General features: G+C 37.1%; 1 protein-coding gene and 1 pseudogene across 1 annotated transcript in view; both read right to left on the bottom strand.

Annotated features, from left to right (window-relative positions):
* Positions 1-10941: 10941 nt before the first annotated feature.
* On the bottom strand, positions 10942-12110 carry LOC128045587 (glycerophosphodiester phosphodiesterase 1-like; annotated as a pseudogene).
* Positions 12111-12438: 328 nt separating this feature from the next.
* EFCAB7 (EF-hand calcium binding domain 7) overlaps positions 12439-24121 on the bottom strand; it is a 56881-nt gene continuing 45198 nt past the window's right edge. The window contains exons 11-13 of the mRNA XM_052637855.1: positions 16303-16512; positions 13633-13740; positions 12439-12544 (exon numbers count right to left, since the gene is read on the bottom strand). Coding sequence (XP_052493815.1) covers positions 12470-12544; positions 13633-13740; positions 16303-16512 — 393 coding nt within the window. The 3' untranslated portion in view covers positions 12439-12469. The remainder of the gene's footprint in view (positions 12545-13632; positions 13741-16302; positions 16513-24121) is intronic.

Here is a 24121-nt window from a genome sequence, read left to right on the forward strand (position 1 = left end):
CAAAATGCCTTCAAGTCGCATCCCTGTTGTAGCATGCCAAAAGTGTTTTAGGCAGAGAAATACTATGATCATAATAGCATTTTTAAGAGATCCCTCTGTCTGCTGTGTGGATGAGTAAAAGAAAGTGGATGAAGTGAAACCAGATTGGCAAGTTGAAAACCATAGTGGGTGGATTATACTAGAGGGAAGTCAATGGAGATGTATAGGAGTGAATAGACTCAAGAGATTTGCAGAAAGTAGAATCAACAGAACTTACTAATAAACTATATGAATAGGGTATACACCTGGTGAAAAGGAGTAGTGTCTCCTGGCAATCTGGGACTGGAACCACTATAAAAAATGTGGGGTTGGAGGGTAGTGTGGCATAGTCATGAATTCTGTTTTAGATATGCAGGGTCTGAGGTGCCTGTCATGCCTCCAAGAGGAGTAATCGAGTAAGGTTTTAGACACAGAGGTCTAGAGCTTAAAAATGAGACCTGGTCAAGGGATATGAATTTATATCCCATTAGCATACAGATAGCATTTGAAAACATGAGATGAATGAGGTCACCTAGGGAGAGAATATAGGGGGGAAAAAAAGAGTCCAACACCAAGCTCTGAGATACTTCAACATTTAAAGGCCAAGAACTGCAGTGTGATAAAGTCTTAACTTTGAAAGAGACCTTTAGGAACATCAATCCAGCAGGAAGATTTAGATGTGTTTCTTCTATACGCCATCTAACCATCCATAAACCTGAATTCAGACCTATTAGGTTGATTCAAAGGCAAGGAAGGTTTACTCCTTTTTTTAAAATATAATTTTATTTATTTTTGGCTGTGTTGAGTGCTTCAGTAGTTGTAGCACATGGGCTCGATAGCTGTGGCTCCCAGCTAGTCTAGAGCCACAGGCTCAATCGTTGTAGTGCACGGGCTTAGTTGCTCCACAGCAATTAAGATCAGGGATCAAACCCATGTCTCCTGCACTGGCAGGTGGATTCTTTACCCCTGAGCCACCAGGGAAGCCTGAAGATTTGCTTCTTAAGTAAGTTATTAACATGCCATTTAGAAACCTTCCTAAACCAAATTATCTCGAATTTTGTTAGGTTTGATCTAGGTCAAGAACAAGCAGTTGGCGATTCTGTGAAAGAGTTGAATGATTTCTCTATTTACATATACATGTGCATATAAACAGGAGGTTGGTTAAATTGTTGCTAAATAAGTGTACAATGCTTGGTCAAATTCCATTTCCAAATACAGTGTTCATTAAGGTAGCTTTACCTTCACCTTCCACAAATCATCATTTGCATTTCAACTATAATCATTTAAAGAAATATGTTTACTATAGGATAGCAATCTTTGATGACTTCAACAAATTCCAAATAGTATGCATATGGAATTTATAATGAAAAAAACATGTATAGAGTTTACAGTGGAAACACTGGATAGTGAAGTGGGTGATTAGTGGCACTAGCCATTTAACATGTTATATGCCTTACCATAAACTGATTATCAAAATAAAAAATACTGAAAAGCAATCCATTAACAACACATAGACAGGCCTTAGAAACCAGCACCTATATGGCATACAATAAAAATATGTATCATACTGTTGTTTAAAAACAAAACACAACTCTTTGTGTACACTCAACTTCCTATCTGGTGGTGTCAAGTAATGGTGTAACGCTATGTATTGAGGAATATTGGGATGGTCTCCAGTTTAGGCCTAGAATGGTGACCCAAATCTCTCTCCTACCTAAGAGTTCTTCCTGGCCTGTAAGGCAGTCCCTCAACGATGAGAAATCTCATGAAATAGGTACATTGTAGATAATCTTCTACAAGAATTTTCAATTATTTGTAGCTGTCAGGTAACTATTAACAATTGATGATTCCACATTCCCAAATTAATACTGAACAACACAGAAAATATCATGTTTGTTCTTTTGTTAAACCTAAACCATAGGTTCTTTGTGGCTGCAGAATTAGTTCATTATGTTAAATTTTGATCTATTTATAATTTGCTAAAATGACTTGTTCCTACACGTCAGTAATAGAAAACTATTTAAAATTTACTCTATTTATACCTGTAAATTATTCAAATGCTTAAAATTTATTTGAATAAAAGTTAAAGTCATCTGTAGTCAATGATTCTGAAATTGTTTTTGTTGTTGTTTAGTCACTATATCGTATTTGACTCCCTTGCCACCCATGGACTGTAGCCCACCAGGCTCCTCTGTCAGTGGGATTTCCCAGGCATGAATACTAGATCGGGTTGCTATTTCCAGGGCATCTTCCCATCCCAGGGATCAAACCCGCATCTCCTGCATTTCAGGTGGATTCTTCACCTCTGAGCCACCAGGGAAGCCTAGGCAACAGCTTAGTCTTGACACCAAATGCATGATCCATTAAAGGAAAAATGGATTAATTGAACTTCGTCAAACACTTGCTCTCCATATGACACAATTTGAATGAAAAGGCAAACTATAGACTAGGAGAAAATATTTGAAAATCACATATCCAACAAAAACCATATCCAGAATTTATAAAGTATCCCCAAAACTCAACAGTAAGAAAATGACTCAATTTAAAATAGGTAAAGTCTTAGGAGATACTTCATTAAAGAGGATTTACACAGATAGTAAAGAAACATATGAAAAGTTGTTCAATATCATTGGCCAGTGGGGAAATGCAGATTTAAACTACTGTGAAATAACACCGCACATCTATTAGAATGACTGAAATAAAAAATACTGACAAACTAAGTGGTGATGAGGTTGCAGAACAACTGGAACTCTCACACAGACCTGGTAGAAATGCAAACTAGCAGAGCCAATCTGGAAAACACTTTGACTTTAAAAAGTCAAACATACACTTAAACATATGATACAGTAATCTAACCTCCAGGTATTTACCCTAGAGAAATGAAAACTTAATTCACGGAAGAATCTATACCTGCCTGTTTACAGCAGCTCTGTTAATATTGCTGAAAACTGGAAATAACCTAGCAGATGAATGAAGAAACTATGGTACGCCTTTATGATGAAAAGCTACTCCCCAATAAAAGGAACAAACTATTGATACACCAACTTGAATAATCTCAAAAGCATTATGCTGAATGAAAAAAATCCAGTCTCAGAAGGGTACCTAATACACGATCCCATACGACAGTCTCAAAAAGAGAAAACCATAGTGATGGAAAACAATCAGTGATTGCCAGGAACTGGGAGAATAGAGCTGGGAGGAGAGGAGGATGTGACGATAAGGGATAGTACAAGGGAGTTTTTGGTGCTGAAACTACCCTGTATCCTGACTGTGGTGGTGGTTAAATGAAGTTTTACATGTGCTAAACTAATAGACATGTATAACCTCACTCTTCCCCCCAAAAAAGGTCAAATTTATTGTATAATAATTATTTTAATACAGAATTAAAACTTTATAGAAAAAAGGTATTAGTTATAAAACAGAAGTGCAAGACATGTAATAATTTCTTCTTGATTGAGGAAAGATTTAAGGGCCTCATGAAGAATGAAACATTTTTTAAAATGTGTGTTAAAGGCCCAGTGTGTAATATTTGTTCACAAGCTACCTTCTCTGATAGACTGTCTAACGAGAGCAGGAACAAAGTCTAGCTTGTTCACCTCTCTATATGTAGTAAATCAAGCAACGCTCTATACATATTCGGCAATCAATAACTATATGACTGTGGGCTTATTGCCTATGTTATTACTAGGCAGGGATACAATACAGGAAATTCTAAGAAAAGTGAAAAACGTGAGAAAATGCCTGAAACTTCCTTCACCCTCCTCCCCTCGCCAACTTCGGAATCCCTCTTATCCTTTCAAGGTCCAAGTTCTAGCTCATTTCCCTAAATCTTCCAGCCACACTAATCTTTCTAACTTGTCCAAACTGGTCCTATCAAACATAATCTCATTTTAGTACAGCACTTCACAATATTTTAAAGTCTATGACTCATTTCCTTTAATAGTTATTAAAAGGTGCCTTTTCCCGTTATTTAATTTTAAAAATATTACATTGCATGACTGAAAACAAATCAAAGCACTACTTGGCTTCAAACCACACTTCTTTCATTCCTTCGAGCCTCCAAGAGAATCTTATTGCCCTTCTCCCCTCAGATTGAGCATGTCTTCCCTTCCCTCTTCAGTTCCCATACCCTACCTCACCACTAGTTTATGCTTAATGATCAGTGTATACTAATTTAAGATTTAATATTACTCTTAATAAGATAACATGTAATTCATTTCCTCAGCTCTTTCTTCTCCTGAAGACAGAGATCATGTCTACCACTTCTGTATTGTAAATAATATGTGTGCTAGATACTTGCTAATTGTATTAATAAGTTCTTGTATACTGGTCACCAGTCTACCTGACTTTCCAAAATTGTTACTGCTTTGCTAGGAAGAAAACAATTCTTCTTAAGAAGATAAATCCAAACAATTTTTGCAACAGATGTTTATAAAAGACAGAGATATGTACTTTTTAGTAATGCTGCATATTTATATCTGTAATTACCAAAAAGGTTACAATGCTGATATTCTGTAACTGGCACTATTTATATTATATGCTGACACTAACCTCATACAGATAATTGAATTTAAGATGGCCTTGAATTTAAGGTAAATTGTAAAATAAAGAATAAAGTTAAGAATATGTATAAAATATTGAATGCTTACCAATTGTTTCTAAAAGAAATTTTAAAATACTATTTTTAAATTTTGGGGAATGTACCATACTTCTAACCATTTTATGTTGGTCTTTTTAACGTCTATGTATATTTTTAGAAATGTATTATGTATTTTTTTTTTCCTCTCCATTTGTGAATCACACATCTTGGGACCACATGCTGCATACCAGTGTTCTAATCCATTGGAGTGAAATACTAATTTCATTATGTTTGGGGTGACTGTATAATTTGTTGTTCAAACTGGGTAACTTTGAACGATGAAAAGGAGGATATTAATAATTGTTATAATTACTCCTGCTGGGTGGTATAAACTAGAACTGTGGTAGGCACAGTGGGAAGTAGGGTCATCCTAGTCATTTCACTCCCATCTATAACCTCAATGCCTTCCATCCCCAATGAATAGAAATAATTTTTTTAACTTGCCATCCAGGAACTTCATATCAACCATTTGTGTTTCTCTGATGGGTGTACTCACTGATCTCCTCATATCCTTTACTTAAACTTTTCTACCCTTGCACCTTTGCTTACATTATTCCCTCTCCTTAAATGTTATCCCCATACCATTTCACCAATCTAGTCCTTGTACAAATTTTAAAGTAGTTTCTCTTTCCTATTTCCTGTAAAACTCCCCTACTTTAGTCTACTGGGATTACTTTCTCTTCTCTCTGAACTCCTAAGCACAGATTGATCACTTGACTTACACTTGTAAGCTTGCGTTGATAACATTTTAGGTTTAATTATCTGGTAACTCTCAGATGGATTTCAGATTCCCCAAAGACACCTTTCCTATCTTAAACTCCCTTTTGGTACTTCATTCTTTCTCACACTCTTATTATCTAGATAAGAAACTCTGGAGGTGATGTCAAAATGAAGGAAGGGATTCCAGAGGCCAAAGATTACAAGAAGTAATCTCCACTAAGGTGGGTCCTGGTACATGGGTGGATCTGAGGTGACTGGAGAGATAGACAATGTGGCAAACTGCATGACTGTACCAATAGTTATTAAAAGGGGAGTTTGGGTGAACTGTCATATAAAAGTGGGTCATGGAGAAGAGAATAAGTAGGCTGGGAATAAACCATGGGAAAATTTGGGAGGAATGCAGCTGTAGAATTCTGAATATTGCCTAGCCCTGGATATTTGCTATTTAAAATGTTCCACAGTCCAGAAGTACTCGTATCACCAAAAGCTTATTAGAAACACATATTCACAGGCTTTGTTTCACATCTTTGTATTAATGAGATCACTACACAATTCCTTTGGGATACACTGGCTTAGGATATCTGTTTGTCTTTGATGTAGATTTTATGGTTAAGTTGGGTCCTGGCACATGGGTGGATCTCCCTGAATTGACTGTTCAAGGATGACCCTCCAGATATCTAGTAATACAGGTGGGTTGATTAAATGCTGAAATCATTGTAATTCCCCATTGGTTCCTGAGTACTTCAAATGATGGTGTAGGTCTTGTGTAGGAGGGAGGAGATTAAAGAGTTGGGTGGAGAAAAGCTGAAATAATCTAATTATGGATGAACCAGAGTTTACAAGTGTGTTCATGTTATTAGGATCTGTAAGATTTTGACCTCAAGTATATTCTTCCTATTTTAAGTGCTTCAGGATAGGAAAACAGTTGGCCATCCAGTTTTACTAAACACTTCCTTATGTACAAATATAAGATGCACTACTTGAAGAAGATAGAATTGCACTGTGGGAAGAACTTAGGATACTTCTCTATACAAACTATCTCTCAAAGATAAAGAGCTTGGCCTGTATCAAAAATTAAATAAATTTTTGTTAAGAGTATTTCTGATTCTTTCTTTGTAAGCTTTTCAGTTCAGTTCAGTTGCTCAGTTGTGTCCGACTCTTTGCAACCCCATGAATCACAGCATGCCAGGCCTCCCTGTCCATCACCATCTCCCGGAGTTCACTCAGACTCACGTCCATTGAGTCCGTGATGCCATCTAGCCATCTCATCCTGGGTTGTCCCCTTCTCCTCCTGCCCCCAATCCCTCCCAACATCAGAGTCTTTTCCAATGAGTCAACTCTTCGCATGAGGTGGCCAAAGTACTGGAGTTTCAGCTTTAGCATCATTCCTTCCAAAGAAATTCCAGGGTTGATTTCCTTCAGAATGGACTGGTTGGATCTCCTTGCAGTCCAAGGGACTCTCAAGAGTCTTCTCCAACACCACAGTTCAAACGCATCAATTCTTCAGTGCTCAGCCTTCTTCACAGACCAACTCTCACATCCATACATGACCATAGGAAAAACCATAGCCTTGACTAGACAGACCTTAGTCGGCAAAGTAATGTCTCTGCTTTTGAATATACTATCTAGGTTGGTCATAACTTTTCTTCCGAGGAGTAAGCGTCTTTTAATTTCATGGCTGCAATCACCATCTGCAGTGATTTTGGAGCCCAAAAACATAAAGTCTGACACTGTTTCTACTGTTTCCCCATCTATTTCCCATGAAGTGATGGGATCAGATGCCATGATCTTTGTTTTCTGAATGTTGAGCTTTAAGCCAACTTTTTCACTCTCCTCTTTCACTTTCATCAAGAGGCTTTTTAGCTCCTCTTCACTTTCTGCCATAAGGGTGGTGTCATCTGCATATCTGAGGTTATTGATATTTCTCCCGGCAATCTTGATTCCAGCTTGTGTTTCTTCCAGTCCAGCGTTTCTCATGATGTTCTCTGCATATAAGTTAAATAAGCAGGGTGACAGAGAATGTATTTAATCAGAGTTGGAGCTACATATAGCCACTTACCCACCTTTTCTCTTTGTAGAATAGAAAACTTTGCTATCCAAATCTTTAAGTAAATTTGGTTACATTTTTCTTGTTGCTTTCATTATTAAATTAGAAATGACATTTAACTAGTTAAAATTTAATTACTTAACAAGAAAAAAAATGAAGCCACCGGTTGAAAAAGACTAATGATAAATTTTTGATAAAACATTAGTTGTATTGAACTATAGGAAAAAAGCAACATAATAGAACATAGCAAAATTCAGTGCATGGTGTTAAACACATTGTTTTCACTACAGATATAACAAACTCAGAAACATGGAAACCTTTCGACATTATTAATTTTACTCTTAAATAAATCTTTTCCCTCCCATAAGTTGATCTAACTAGTTTTCAGCACACTTTCTTTTTTCCAGTGATCCCTATACAATTTGTCGTAGGATTTTTTAAATGAAAAAAAAAAAGAGTAACTTTTTTTTAAAGTACAAATCAACAGGGTCAAATATCACAAATATATGCAGCTTATGAATTATTCGTAAGGATTGAGAATGTCTATTCTTCTTCCTTAGATAATAATTAACCATAGTTAATATGTATATGCTTCAATCAAAACCCTTTACTCTTTAGATTTGCAGCAACCATTCCTAGTTCCTGGCCCCTAAATTGTGTCTCTGCATGAATCTCATCTACCTTCCCTAAATCAATTCTGTTATTTGCCTCTTTTTTATTCAAATCCTTATTTAGTTCTTATTTTTTCCAGAAAGTAAACTAGCCTGTAGCAAAGATAAGCTTTATAATCCCATGTAAAGCTAGCAGGGCTATCTCTTTATGTCCTTATACTGTAATTTCATGAAGAAGTGAAACAGCTGAAGATTTAGCATCCTGTTTACAAACTAGGAATAATTTTTTATCTGTTCTCTAAAAAGAATGGGTGTGTACATATATGATACAATTGATTTCCCCAAAGCAATCTTAGAAGTCATAAAGGATTTAACCCATTGCTGAGAAACATTATCAGTCAGCTTCTGTCTCTGTATCTCTCTCTCTGGCATATGTGTATACTAATGAATAAGGAAATAATATGCTCACCCTCTGGTGGTCAAAATCAGAAATACATTTCCACTTTCCTGGATTATATCCAAAATATGATCAGTGTGGTGTATTAAGTTTCTGCTTCATATTTAACCTATACCAAAAATAGATCTTAAAAAAGGTCACTGGCTTAAAAAAATAGGTCACTACGAATGTAATGGAAAATCAATAAATTATTAAATATAGTAATTTAAGAATTACTTAGGGCAACATTTGATATTTAACACTAATTTGGTTTTAAAATATTGGAACTGTAGAATTTTGGAGTAGGAAGGAATTACAATGAGTTAAGAGAGGATGTGGAATTTGGGGGAAGGTACAGAAGTATGGTCAGAAAGAAGCTTGAAAAGGAATGGTCAGAGGTTGGAAGAAAATCTGGAGGGCATGGTGTCAGAGAGATCAACTATGTCTTAACACTGGAAAGAAGACTTAAAAATATCCACTGGATTTAATAAGAAAGTTACTACTGATGTCCCTGGTGGAACAATCACTAGTAGAGAATTAATGGGAGTTAAGAAAGTGAATACAGACAATTCTTTCAAGTCATTTCCGCGTGAAGGGGAGGACAGAATAATGATAGAGATAGATGGGGAAGGAGAGCTTTCTTAGAGATGAAAAGTCGAGAACATGTATAAATAATAATGGGAAAGAAAGCCAATTTTGAGGAAGTGTTTGTAGATAAAATTCATCATGGAGAGCTTTAATGTAGATACTATGGAGATAGCCAGGGATGGGACTGACAGCAAAGGAGAGACGGGGGTAATTAGATGGTCTTTTTCATAAGTTGAATCCTTGTGATTTTAAAATTAAACAACATGCAAAGTTACCTCTAAAAATAATAGTCAATCTGTACAAAACTACCCTCAAAAAAGGCAGCACCTTTAAAGAAAACATTCTTACATGTTAATCAACAATATTTTGGTTGCATAAAGAATCACTATCAACCTGTGAGTCTGGTATTTCAGGACTTGAATTAAACTTTTCTGGATATTCTAGTACCACAGTACTGAAGTAATCCTTTCAAAAAACCATTTACTTCCCAAAATGGAATAGTTACATTCATTAACTAGCTGATGCCCTTGGATTTTCATTCACTTGGAAGAAAGATTAACTTGAAACAAAATACCTTTCAACTGAGTAATTGAAGATGGAACCATAAGATAGCTGGATTTCCTGCCCCCCGCCCCCCCATAAGAGTGAAAGACTTGGTATGTCTAAGTGGTAACAGTGGTGGAAGATAATGTTTAAGTGCTCAGTATTCTTTCCTGGGCCTCCATATTCCAATGGTAGCTATCATACTGTTATAAAAAGTCTTTTTAAAACTGGGAGCAAAGATAGCAACTTTATTACATACTTTTGGTAGCACAGCCGGACAATTTATTTCCTGCAACTCAACACTTTGTGAAACAGAATATAGGGCCACATTTATTTGACTTATAAGGCATTTGGCAATTAATAAAATGTTTTTTGAATTGTACTCCTTATTTTTTTGGCCATGCCCTGCGGCATGCAGGATCTTAGTTCCTCCAACCAGGGATTGAACCTATGCTCCTTGCAGGGGAAGCATGGAGTCTTAAACCCTAGCCTGCCAACGAAGTCCTGCATTACTTTTTAAGATATCACTTGAAGAACTCAAACTGCTACATAATGACAACCCATTTTACAGACATCCAATGAAGGGCCAAAAATCCAAGTGACATTTAAACTATGTGCTAGCATGTGCTGGGTAAAAATAATACACTGGTATTCATATTTCAAAAGTTGACATTTACTAGCCAAGTATTCTGTTACAGATATGGCTACACAGTTTTTAACTGCTTAATATAGTTTTTCATGCACTGTACTACTTCATTAAATGTTCTTCAGATTTAATGCCTATTATTTCAAAATAATTTCATTAAAAATAATTCACAAGTAAATCCACTAAAAAATTCACCATCAGAACAAAATATTCCTACTGTTATGATTAGATTTTGACTTCTTTAATACAAAAGGAATTTCTCCAAATTTTGCTTTAATTAGATTTTCATTGGAAAACTACAGTATATAATGGCTATTTCTGCATTCACATTTTTTCCTTTCAGTGATTTTTAGTGTGTGATTTAAAGTTTGTCACAAGTTTGACAGCCACAATACACTGATAACATAGCTGAACACAATATTTGAAATAAGTAAGTTACAAAAGTGTGGCAAGTTTTAAAATGTCAGCTCTGAGTGATGGTGCATTTCTCATGTATTTGCATCTGTACCTCCAAATTTCAAAACTCAATGTGTTTATCCTCACTGAGTTAAGATGTATGCCTCACCTAGGTCAGGGTAGGAGCTATTGTGCCTGTTTGCAGACCCAGATTTTCAAGAGCAAGGGCTGAACTCAGCCATTCCATGCAGCATGTTGGCAACACAGAGTTTTGCTTTGGTTCGGGTAAAAATGCAATTACTGACAATCCCTTATGTGAGCCACCTGATCTCCCAGGGTGTGGGCTAGCACAAGGGGTATTTTAATATCCCTGCATGAGACCAGCAGGCAGCTCCTGTACACGTTTCCTTGGACAGGGGGTTTCGGGGTGCCTAGAAATGATGTGCAGTCTTTCAACACAGTGTCAGGGTCAGAGATGGAACCAAGATGAAACTCATGGTAACTTTTTTCATCAAAGGTATTAACAGTCCAAGCAACAACATGAATGCCTTTAAGTTGACCACTTCTTCAAGTGGTCTGGGGATACAAAATTCTTTTGTAGGAGGAAACCTGAAATTCCACACAGATACTGTAAAGATATTACATTTGCTTCAGACAAATGAAATGTCCATTACCACAAACATGCATTGTGTCCACAGAGTATCAGAGTCCCATCTCTTGCATGGCTAAGGTTCCAAGGTCTGTGAGTTAATAGCCATAACTACACTGTTATCTGTTTGTTTCACCTTATAGATAACTTCTGGCAAGAAAAAGCAAATGATGCTATTATTGTTAGTTGAAGAAATTCCATACACATTTTCTTTAGTACACCAGTAGCAGTATTTGCATGGCTTTTGACATCAAGAAAGACTGTGAGATTGTGGCTCAGGCACTCTGCCCCAGCTTTCCTGAGGGTAGAGGTCTTCTCATTAGGGAAATTATTTCTGGATCTGTGATCTCCTGCAGGGTTACACTTTCTAGTTTTCTCAAAGGTCAAATCACATTGACCAGTCCCATCAGTCGTATCTGCTTGTGCTCTTGTACATTAAGACAGTGATCTCATTAGAAGTAAACATAACGTCCAAATGTTGTTCTCAGACACACTGGGACTGCCGCAACCAACAGCAGAAACTTGGACCTGGGGCTTTAGCACTGGTAGAGCCCTGTGGGAGGGCACATGCTCAAGGCTGTGAAGAGGTGCAGCAGGAGATAGAGGCTGCTGGTGAAGAAGCAAGTGGTGAAGGGGCTGTGGGTCACCAGCCACTCAGAAGCAGCAGGAAGGAAAGGGGGCCCTGGAGCTCCCCGGTCCTCTCACAGTCACATGCCTGTAACTGTACGGTGAGTTTGGGAGTCCTGGATCCACTGGGCTCCTTGGACAGGCCGGAGTACAGGGATAAAGCACAAGGCACTGGCTGCAACTGAGCCATTTATATTTTATTTCAGGATTTTTTTTGATGAATACATCAAGAGTGTATAGGATTTTATAGAATTCATTGAGTGTTACTTTTTAAAAGTTTACCTGTAATTTAATTTCAAATTATTAGTCACAAATGAAATATGCCAAGTATCCCATTAAATTAATAAGAAGGCCACATATTAAAAATTATTTCTATTTTAATGATACAGTATATAATAAGGACATGAAATCCAAATGCATACAAATTAAAGAGATTATTATGTACATCAGTTAAACTGATTACATGTAGTGATCAACAAATAACAAACCAAACTTGAAATAATTCTTAGTTTGACAGTCTCAAGCACAGTAATTTCTTAAAAATATTGTTTAAGATATAAGGGAATACACACAATAATATATCCATTCTTGTCGTTCATTCAGTGGCATTACATGTTGACAAACCTGCACATAAACACAGAAAGCCTTTACTTTCCTTTTATACACTATAATTTTGGGCTAATTTTTCAATAGGACATTTCTAGAACCTATATTAAAAATATCTCTGTGCAGATAAAATTCTTTAATATTTGTCCTTAGCAAGGGCCTGCAATCTACAATCTGATTTCCAACAGAATAATCCACCCTAATTCAACTGTAATACAGTAGCTGATAGTTGCGATTTGTGAAGGTGGGTGAAGAGGGGTGGCAGAAAGGGAAGTAAGTATTACTTCCTCTCTAAGCCTAGAACATTTTTAAAAATCCTCACTGGAATAACAGCAAAAATAAATTCTCTTTATCCTGTTCTAGAATGTTTTAGGATTTCATAGACAGTACAGAGAGGAAAAGGGTAAAAACACAAAGCTTTTTCCCTTTTCCCTTCACTAGACAGTGTTCTTGACTGGAGAATCCCAGGGACGGGGGAGCCTGGTGGGCTGCCGTCTATGGGGTCGCACAGAGTCGGACACGACTGAAGTGACTTAGCAGCAGCAGCAGCAGCAGACTAGTTTCAGGGTTTACTGATCTCTCCCTGCCTTTGAACTCCTAGCTAAATCAGATGCCTAGAGTTCTGCTAACAGAACTTCAGCTACTCAGCTCCTGACTTAGTTGGCTATCTAACACTCAGAGGCATTTTCTCTTTTAGGTTACCTTAGAAAATCTTAATAATGGGGACAAAGATATTTTGAATTATCAAAAGTCCGATTACTATTACTACTATTTGTAGTTCTATATAATATTCAATACTGTTTCACATGTATCACTTTATCTTTACATTAACTTTGTGAAGTACCTAAAACTGGTGATATCACATTAATTTTACACTTATAGAGACTGCAGCAGAGAGGTTAAGCGAATGTCCCATAATCACTGAACCAAATAGTGAGAACTGGATTAGAACCAGTCACCTATCTTCTTGTACAGGATGGTAATACAAATATCACACAAAATAATTTTCCACTTTACTTCATACCTACAAATTTATTCATAGCACTAACAGCAATTTTTTTCAAGCTGATAAAACAAAAGCCTTTAATTAAAAAACAGTGCATTACCATTGTAGATTTTGGTGCCACTTCTACTGCAAATATGTCGAGGCCTCGGTTGTTCACACAGTTTCTACTCAGCTCATTGTTGATGTGAATAATCACTTTATTGTCTGACTATAAAAAAAGATTTCGTAAGTTGCTAGTTCTTTCTTTACTAAATATATACAAATAAAGTGATAATTACAAAACACTTTGCAAGTCTTGTGATAAGAGATTTTCACAGGGTTCTACAGAAACACAGAAACGTTAGTTTAGACAGAATATCATGGAAGAAGTTATATTTGAGATGACAGACCATTGATAATAGACAGCCTCTAGGATGGAGAGAAAACAGAATGCAGCTGATAAATGAGAGAAATGTACAAATTAAAGTGGTATCCTGTTAAAGAACCTGCGGTTACTCCCTGATGACTACACAGGGGCAATGCAACGTTATAGACTACTTAAATTCATCTCTCAGCTCCTCTATTACTTAGCTGTGTGACCTTTTGCAAGTTATTTAACATCCCTGTGCTTCAGTTTCCTTGTGTATAAAATGTGGATAGTACTTACCTCACTGGGTTGTGAGAAGCAAATGCGCTAAAGTGCTTGGCACATGTTAAACTTTAAAATGTTATTACCTCATTTTGGTGGAAAAATTTAATTTTCCTTGAGGAAAAAGAGGAGATGGAGGGTTGAGAAATGAAGGTAACAGAAGTGCAGAGGAACTGAGGTAAGGTAGTGGCTCTCCTCCACTACCTAATAAATCCTAATGTGCGCGCGCGCACACGCACACACACACACACACACACACACACACACACAATCAAAAACAAACAAAAAACACAGAGGGCAGAAACAGAAACATGCAGGATCTTAGGAATCACTTTCCAAAGTGTTATGATCCATTTGAAGATAGCAATCTACTGGCTGGGGAACCTATCTTATTTCCTCAAGTCTAGACTCCTCTATCTTGTTCTCAAGATAACATATACAATCTGGATCCATTCAGCCTGTATTATTTACCTTTCAAATGCTCCTCCAAATAAAGCTCTCTGCTTCTGCAAAGGAGCTATTCCCATTCTGTCATTTATAGTTCACATTAATGCTTACTCATATTTCTCCTTCTACTGTTTCCTCTGCTTCTAAGGGCCAGCCCTCTGCCTATCTAAATCCTAGTTACCCTTCAAATCCTATACCACATGCTCAAATTACACATCACAATTCCCTTCCTCCCTAATCACAAATCCTTCCCCAACTTCTACAGTCCCAACTAGCATCAACTACAAGAGATACAGATACAGCAGAATTCCTATTGCACATACAAACAGTACTATATAGCTTTTCTTTGATCTCTTCTGAGGGTATTAATTCTGCCTTTACAACTAGCCCCTAAACTCCTTGAAAGCAGTCTCAAGGTATATGTTCTAGTGGCCTGTCTTATGACTAGGAGAGTTAGTTACATGATATACACTCACATTGACTCAGTACTCAGCCAAATCTTAAGCACTTTAAGAAATTTATGACAGACATAAAAATAATGTAAATCTCACCCAGGAACAAAGACAAATAAGCCAATAGTTCTAAAAACCGAGCTGTCTTGAGTGAGATTTATGAAAATATATAGTTTTTAGAAAACTAGATGTCTCTGACTTAAAGGATTTATGTGAGTATCCTCCTGACATGCAATATCAATAGTATTCATAGCACAGAAGATGGTCAAAGCTAGAAATAACTGGCTTGATAAAAACAGATTCTAGACAGAAGAATATATTTAATTAGATAACATGATGATAATCTGTAGGAGTTTTGATACTGCAAAGTTTGGGTTAAAAAGCTGGGCTAATAAAAAGGAATGAATTTGAGTCAGTTCTAGGAAGGTGGTGAACCTAGAGCCTCTTATACAGAGTGAAGTTAGAAAAAGAAAAAACAAGTATCGTATATTAGCGCATATATATGGAATCCAGAAGAACGGTACTGATGAACCTAGTAGAGAAAGGACTTGTGCACACAGTGGGAGAAGGTGAGGGTGGGACGAATTGAGAAAGTAGAATTGACATATATACACTATCATGTGTAAAACACTTAGTGGGAACTTGCTACATGGCACAGGGAGCCCAGCCTAGCACTCTGTGATGACCCAGAGGAGTCAGGTGGGGGAGGGGAGGGAGGCGCAGGAGGGAAGGGGGAGATACATATATACAATTATGACTGATCTGCTTTGCTGTATGGCAGAAACCAACATAACATTGTAAAGAAATTTTCCACCAATTAAAAAATGAAAGAAAAAAAAGTTGGGCTAAATTCTTTACTTTGTTTATATTTCTTTAAAACATGATCTCTGCTGTTTAAAATAGCTATGTATGTGTGAAGACATTTAGTAACAAACTAAATAAAATACTTTGCACCCAGATTATGCTCTATCTTCATAGATCTCCAAATATTTAATTTTCATATTTTAAGAGAAAACTATCTCCAAAAGAAACACAAAAATGAGCATCTCAGAAATAAATATACTTTAAAAATACATAAAAATTATCATGCCCAGTGTGAGTTAGAAACCTGAGAAGAAACTGATTATTATAGATACTATTAATGTAATGGGGTTATTTAATTGCTATGCAAGGATAGGGTAAGAAAGAAGATGGAATGTATTAACCATTGCAGTTATGAGGAGAATCACCTCATAACTGATACCTTGTTTTCAATAACTGATGTTATCCAGGTGTCACGCTTATAAGTATATATAATTATATTTTCATAGCCATCCATCACTTTGGCATTGCCTTTGTTAAGAACAGATTTACAAATGGCCTTCTCAAGTTGTCCACTGCATGCTTCCATATGGACAGCTTTAATTCTTGGCTTGCATTTGTCTGCATAGATATCAATGACAAATGGGCATGCCTGAAATGGAAAAAAGCACACTCTGTTTTAGTCTTTTGATAGAATTTAAATTATTTATTATTAGTATGTTTATCTTATGATTTGGGCTTCCCTAGTGGCTCAGATGGTAAAAATCTGCCTGTGGTGCGGGAGACTGGGGTTTGATCCCTGGGTTAGGAGGATATCCTGGAGAAGGGGATGGCAACCCACTCCAGTATTTCTGCCTGGAGAATTCCATGGACAAAGGAGTCTGCTGGGATATAGTTCATGAAGTCACAAAGAGTCAGATATGACTGAGTGACTAACACAAACAACAAAATCATATGATTTAAGAAGACATACTACACTTTCTAGCTTGTCCCTCTGATACATTTAAGAGGAAAGTTTAAGTACAATGAACTGAGTAATAAAAAAGCATGGAATTATGGTTTTTTGGTTGCATATTAACTGATAATGTTCATAGAAGAGGAAAAAAAATTCCTTTACCCAAAACCCTCAATTTGCTCTAAAGCTAACTCATGTCATGTTAGTTACTTAATTTCCTTTCTTAACTTTAAGGTTACAGAAAGAATTCATCTGTAACCTTAAAGAAATCATGGTTATAATTGAAAGAGTATGTGAATATAGAACACCAAGAATAGCGAAATGTAGAAAAATTCTCACAGTTTAAAGTTAGTGTAAAAGTAACTATGAAATCTAAGACCTAAAGAGATTTTCTGCATTTGGAAATAGACTTTTCTAATGTCCACTCTTTAGTTCTTACCATAGCCTACAAGATGCTGCACAAGGTAACCTTTGACTCTCTATGCAACCCAATCTCCTGTCTTAATGTGCTCGTTACTCTGATCTCTCAGACCCTAGAAAAAATAAAACCCTTTCCAGTGTTGGATTTCAGAGGTAGTGTTCTCTCAGCTTGCAAAAGTCACATCTTTTCAGTATCCTCTATCCTCCTCCTTCAGGTTTAAGCTTAAGCGTCACTTCTGCAGAGACAGCTGCTCTGGTCCCCCAATCTCCTTCACTACCCGACTCTTCTCTACTTTGAGCACTGGTTTGTTTCCTTCAAAACACCTTTAAAATGATTTTTATTAATTCTGCATTTAATTAGCCATCCTTCTTCATGGAATATCTAAGAGGGTAGAATTTTTGACTTATTTATAACTGTAACCTAAGTGCCTCTTTATTGTAAGCTAAATTTATATAGGCATTAAAATGTAATTGTTGAGGAAATGAATGAATTCATAAACACTGATCAACTTTTTATTTGGGGGACAAAAGATAAAAGTCTGAAGTTAGTAGAACAATATAGATTTTTATCTTTTAAAAAAGTTTTAAAATAGTTAATGACTCCAACCTTTGGCAAGAATAAAGTCACCTTTTATAACAGATGGCAGACTGAAAAATCTTGGACTAGAAGGTGGAAGATCTGAGTTTGTAACTGAATTTTGCCATTTACTAGCTACATGATCAAGGGAAGTCACCTAACTTCTCTGAGGCTTGATTTCTTCACAGAGAAAGTGGGAATAAACATTGTATTTTCTGCCAAGAGTTGCTGGAGATATCTGATAGGTAATATGTGTCAAAAAGGAAGGAAGAGAAAGCTAAGTTGCTTCAGTTGTTTCCGACTCTTTGCAACCCTATGGACTGTAGCCCAACAGGCTCCTCAGTCCATGGGATTCTCCAGGCAGGAATATTGGAGTAGGTTGCCATCTCCTCCTCCAGGGGTCTTCTCGACCAAGGAATTGAGCCTGTGTCTCCTGCATTTCAGGCAGATTCTTTACTGCTAAGCTACCTGGGAAGCCCAATGTGTATCAAAATATCTCACAATATAGAATTCTAAAAAAATTATAATGACTGTTGTTGGTTTAAAAAGCTGGTTTAGGCATACACACCGAGGAAACCAGAATTGAAAGAGATATGTGTACCCCAATGTTCATCGCAGCACTGTTTATAATAGCCAGGACATGAAAGCAACCTAGATGTCCATCAACAGATGAATGGATAAGAAAGCTGTGGTACATATACACAATGGAGTATTACTCAGCCATTAAAAAGAATACATTTGAATCAGTTCTAATGAGGTGGATGAAACTGGAGCCTATTATACAGAGTGAAGTAAGCCAGAAAGAAAAACACCAATACAGTATACTAACACATATATATGGAATTTAGAAAGATGGTAACAATAACCCTGTATGCAAGACAGCGAAAGAGACACAGATGTATAGAACAGTCTTTTGGACTCTGTGGGAAAGGGAAAGGGTGGGATGATTTGGGAGAAAGGCATTGAAACATGTATAATATCATATAAGAAACGAATCGCCAGTCCAGGTTCGATGCAGGGTACAGGATGCTTGGGGCTGGTGCACTGGGATGACCCAGAGGGACGGTATGGGGAGGGATGAAGAAGGGTTCAGGATGGGGAACATGTGTATACCTGTGGCGGATTTATGTTGATGTATGGCAAAAGCAATACAATATTGTAAAGTAATGAGCCTCCAATTAAAATAAATAAAATTTAAAAAAAAAAAGCTGGCTTAAAACTCAACATTCAAAAACCTAAGATCATGGCATCTGGTCCCATCACTTCATGGCAAATAGATGGGGAAATAATGGAAACAGTGAGAGACTATTTTTTGGGCTCCAAAATCACTGCAGATGGTGACTGCAGCCATGAAATTAAAAGACACTTGCTCCTTGGAAGAAAAGCTATGACCAACCTAGACAACATATTAAAAAGCAAAGACATTACTTTACCAACAAAGGTCCATCTAGTCAAAGCTATGGTTTTTTCCAGTAATCATGTATGGATGTGAGAGTTGGACCATAAAGAAAGCTGAGGGCCAAAGAATTGATGCTTTTGAACTGTGGTGTTGGAGAAGACTCTTAAAAGAGTCCCTTAGACTGCAAGGAGATCCAACCAGTCAATCCTAAAGGAAATCAGTCCTGAATATTCATTGGAAAGACTGATGCTGAAGCTGAAACTCCAATACTTTGGCCACCTGATGCAAAGAACTGACTCTTTAGAAAAGACCCTGATGCTGGGAAAGACTGAAGGCAGGAGAAGAAGGGGATGACAGAGGATGAGATGGTTGGATGGCATCACTGATTCAATGGACATGAGTCTGAGCAAGCTCCGGGAGTTGGTGATGGACAGGGAAGCCTGGCGTGCTGCAGTCCATGGGGTTGCAAAGAGTTGGACAGGACTGAGTGACTGAACTGATTAATGATTGTTGCATTTTAAAGTACTGAATTTTCAGTACTGAATAGATTCCAGTATTATTTTAACCATTTTCCAAGTCTTAGTTATCTATTTTACTTGATCAGCAATCCAAAAATCTGCAAGCAATAAATGCTGGAGGGTGTGGAGAAAAGGGAACCCTCCTACACTGTTGGTGGGAATGCAAACTAGTACAGCCACTATGGAGAACAGTGTGGAGATTCCTTAAAAAATTGCAAATAGAACTGCCTTATGACCCAGCAATCCCACTGCTAGGCATACACACCGAGGAAACCAGAATTGAAAGAGACACATGTACCCCAATGTTCATTGCACCACTGTTTATAATAGCCAGGACATGGAAATAACCTAGATGTCCAACAGCAGATGAATGGATAAGAAAGCTGTGGTACATATACACAATGGAGTATTACTCAGCCGTTAAAAAGAATGCATTTGAATCAGTTCTGATGAGATGGATGAAACTGGAGCCGATTATACAGAGTGAAGTAAGCCAGAAAGAAAAACACCAATACAGTATACTAACATATATATATGGAATTTAGAAAGATGGCAATGACGACCCTGTATGCAAGACAGCAAAAAAGACACAGATGTGCATAGCGGACTTTTGGACTCAGAGGGAGAGGGAGAGGGTGGGATGATTTGGGAGAATAGCACTGAAACATGTATACTATCATGTAAGAATCGAATCGCCAGTCTATGTCCGATGCAGGATACAGCATGCTTGGGGCTGGTGCATGGGGATGACCCAGAGGGATGTTATTGGGAGGGAGGTGGGAGGGGGGTTCATGTTTGGGAATGCATGTACACCCGTGGTGGATTCATGTCAATGTATGGCAAAACCAATACAGTATTGTAAAGTAAAATAAAAAAATAAAGAGTTCACCTGTTACTGAACATAAACATCTTAAAAGGTCTTTGTTAAAGATGCATTCCCTGAAATTTTTAAATAAAATCTTATCTAAATAAAAAAGGTGCCCCTTTATCCTTTTCTTTTTTGGTCTGTTCATGGGTTTAACCTTCTATTTACTTATCTTTTTTTTTTTTTTTTTACCATATTAAGTTAAATAGGAGGCATACAACAAGGAAGAAAACTATTCATTATAAATTGTTAATATAAAAGTATTAACAATATATAAAAAGGAAGATCAGGAAGACAGGAATAAGAAAACCTAGATTAGGGTATGCTACCTAAGTTTTGCACAAAATGTGGCTCTTAGCTACATGTTAGCAAAGATAAAGGTGAAACAGAATACATTACATCGCTCTCATAATCTAAAGAAAATGAAGTAAAATTTTTCCAGTTCTGAATTCTACAAAGATTTTATACCATGAAATTCTTTTTTAAAAAAGAAGTAAAAAAAGGAAAAAAAAAACCAAACTAGACATATATTTGTTCATCAACATTCAATAAAACAGCAAATTATTGTTATGGGGATATAAAGGCAATGTACTGGCAGGAGGAACAGTAAAGAAGTCATGCTGTTCACATGGAATTCTGCTCAATGTTATGTGGCAGCCTGGATGGGAGGGGAGTTTGGAGAACAGATACATGTATATGTATGGCTGAGTCCCTTTGCTGTTCACCTGAAACTATCACAACATTGTTCATCAGCTCTACATCAATACAAAATAAAAAGTTGGAAAAAAACAACAAAAAAGAAGTTATACTGCTCTTTGAAAGAGGTTCTGCCTTTATAAATTGATAGAATGTATAATCTATAATTCTAAAACTAAATTAGGGGATTTAATTTAAAAAATAAGGTAGGAAAAGGTAAGACAAACTGAGAGTATATAGTAACTTGCGTGTGTGTGTACTAAGTCGCTTCAGTCATGTCTGACTCTTTGCGACCCTGGGTATGGACTGTAGCCCACCAGGCTCTTCTGTCCACAGGATTCTCCAAGCAAGAATACTGGAGTGGGTTATCATGCCCTCCTCCAGGGGAATGTTCCTGACTCAGGGATCGAACCTGTGTCTCCTGATGCTTCTGCTTTGCAGGCAGATTCTTTACCACTGAGTCACCAGAGAGGCCAGTATAGTAACCTAAAGAATGCTTAACATAAAATAAATGTTGGTTTATTAAAACCATTCAATTAATGAGATTAACAAACAATCCTAAGCCATTTCCTAAATCCTAACTTATAACTGATACTTTGGTTACTCTTTGTGACACAATAGCTACTAATTTAATAGGTGGGGTCAAAATATAGCTCAACTAGATATTAGATTACTTACATAATATATAATTCAGGAAACTGCCAAAGAAATAGCTATGGTTCCAGAAACCTTATGGGCAAAATCCTCTACAGACATATTCAAACCAATTAGAACACAGCTCGTAAGATTATAAATGGATTCTTCCTATGTTATCATAAAGCTTTCTTTTCTTGTTTTTACAAATATGAAAACGTTAGGTCATGCTCTAGGTATATTAACTCAATAACATATCAAAGAATCACTGTCCATCAAAGGCAATACCTTAATTGAATAGCCTCACTGTCTCAGAGTACTTCCAGATATCAGTCAAAACTAAATTAGTCAAAATACCTTTAGGTTTTTTATTAATCCTTTAAATAAAATGTTACCACATGTGTATATCCCCATCATTAATGGAAACATTCAACATTTTTATACCAATTAATTAATTATGAATTATTACTTTCTTGCTGAATTACCATTTGCTGGTATAATATTTTCAATCCAACAACTCTATAACTCTTACTGAATAAGGAGAATTTCCTCATTATGATTCTATAAATCAGGAAGTATCCATACTCAGAACAAAATTTTTGGACACTTCAATACCAAATCCTGACATAGTATTATTTGTTGATGGGGTTATATTAAAAAATAAAAAGGACAATATAGGCTTGACATACAATAAGTAGCCTAGTCTCCTTGTAAAAATCTACTTCCTTACCATGAAATAGTTTAGCTCAAATGATTAAATTATGGCTCTAAGGCATATCAAATTACTAGAAGAAGAAAGTACAATATATATAAAATAACGACTGAGTGACTTCACTTTCACTTTTCACTTTCATGCATTGGAGAAGGGAATGGCAACCCACTCCAGTGTTCTTGCCTGGAGAATCCCAGGGATGGGGGAGCCTGGTGGGCTGCCATCCATGGGGTCGCACAGAGTCGGACACGACTGAAGCGCTTAGCAGCAGCAGCAGCAGCAGCAGCAGATGCTCTGAGAATAACTGACCCCTCTTAGGGCTGCTTTTGTTCCATCCTACAGATTTTGCTGCATTCTATAAGGAAAGCTGAGCGCTGAAGAATTGATGCTTTTGAACTGTGGTGTTGAAGAAGACTCTTGAGAGTCCCTTGGACTGCAAGGAGATCCAACCAGTCCATCCTAAAGGAGATCAGTCCTGAATATTCATTGGAAGGACTTATGCTGAAGCTGAAACTCAATACTTTGGCCACCTGATGCAAAGAACTGACTCATTTGAAGGGACCCTGATGCTGGGAAAGATTGAAGGCAGGAGGAGAAGGGGACGGCAGAGGATGAGATGGTTGGATGGCATCACCAACTCAATGGACATGAGTTTGAGCAAGCTTTGGGAGTTGGTGATGGACTGGGAAGCCTGATGTGCTGCAGTCCATGAGGTCGCAAAGAGTTGGACACGACTGAGTGACTAAACTGAACAGAGTCTGCGTGGCTGTCATTTGTCTCAAGGTACTTTTTAAATTTCCTCTTTGATTTCATTATTGACCCACTTTGTAGCATGTTGTTTAATCTCCATGTAATGATTTTTTCTCATTTCTCTTTCTGTGGTTGACTTCCAGTTTCATGGTATTATGGATCAGAATAGGTGCTTGAAATAATTTCTGTCCTCTTAAATTTGTTGAGGCTTGTTTTGTATCCCTGCATGTGGTCGAGCCTAAAGAATATTCAATGTGCATTTGAAAAGAATGTTTTTTTTTTGATGCAAGGTCACGAAAATAGCAATTAAGTCTAACTGATCTTTTATGTCATTTAGGATCTCTGTTGTCTTACTGAAGTTCTGTCTCAAATATCTGTCCATTGATGTCAGTGGGTGTTAAAGTGAAGTCGCTCAGTCGTGTCCGACTCTTTGCGACCCCATGGACTGCAGCCCCCCAGGCTCCTCCGTCTATGGGATTTTCCAGGCAAGAGTACTGGAGTGGGTTGCCGTCTCCTTCTCCAAAGGATCTTCCCAACTCAGGGATTGAACCCGGGTCTCCTGCATTGCAGGCAGACACTTTACCCTCTAAGCCACTAGGGAAGCCCTAGTGGGGTGTTAAAGTCTCCTACAATTATTATATTCTCAATTTCTCCCTTTATATCTGTATTTTTTTTAAATGCATTTAGGTACTTCTATACTGGGTGCACATGTTAATGGGTGTTATGTTCTCTTCTT

The sequence above is a fragment of the Budorcas taxicolor genome, chromosome 3 (genome assembly GCF_023091745.1).
Source record: "Budorcas taxicolor isolate Tak-1 chromosome 3, Takin1.1, whole genome shotgun sequence".
Classification (NCBI taxonomy): Eukaryota; Metazoa; Chordata; class Mammalia; order Artiodactyla; family Bovidae; genus Budorcas; species Budorcas taxicolor.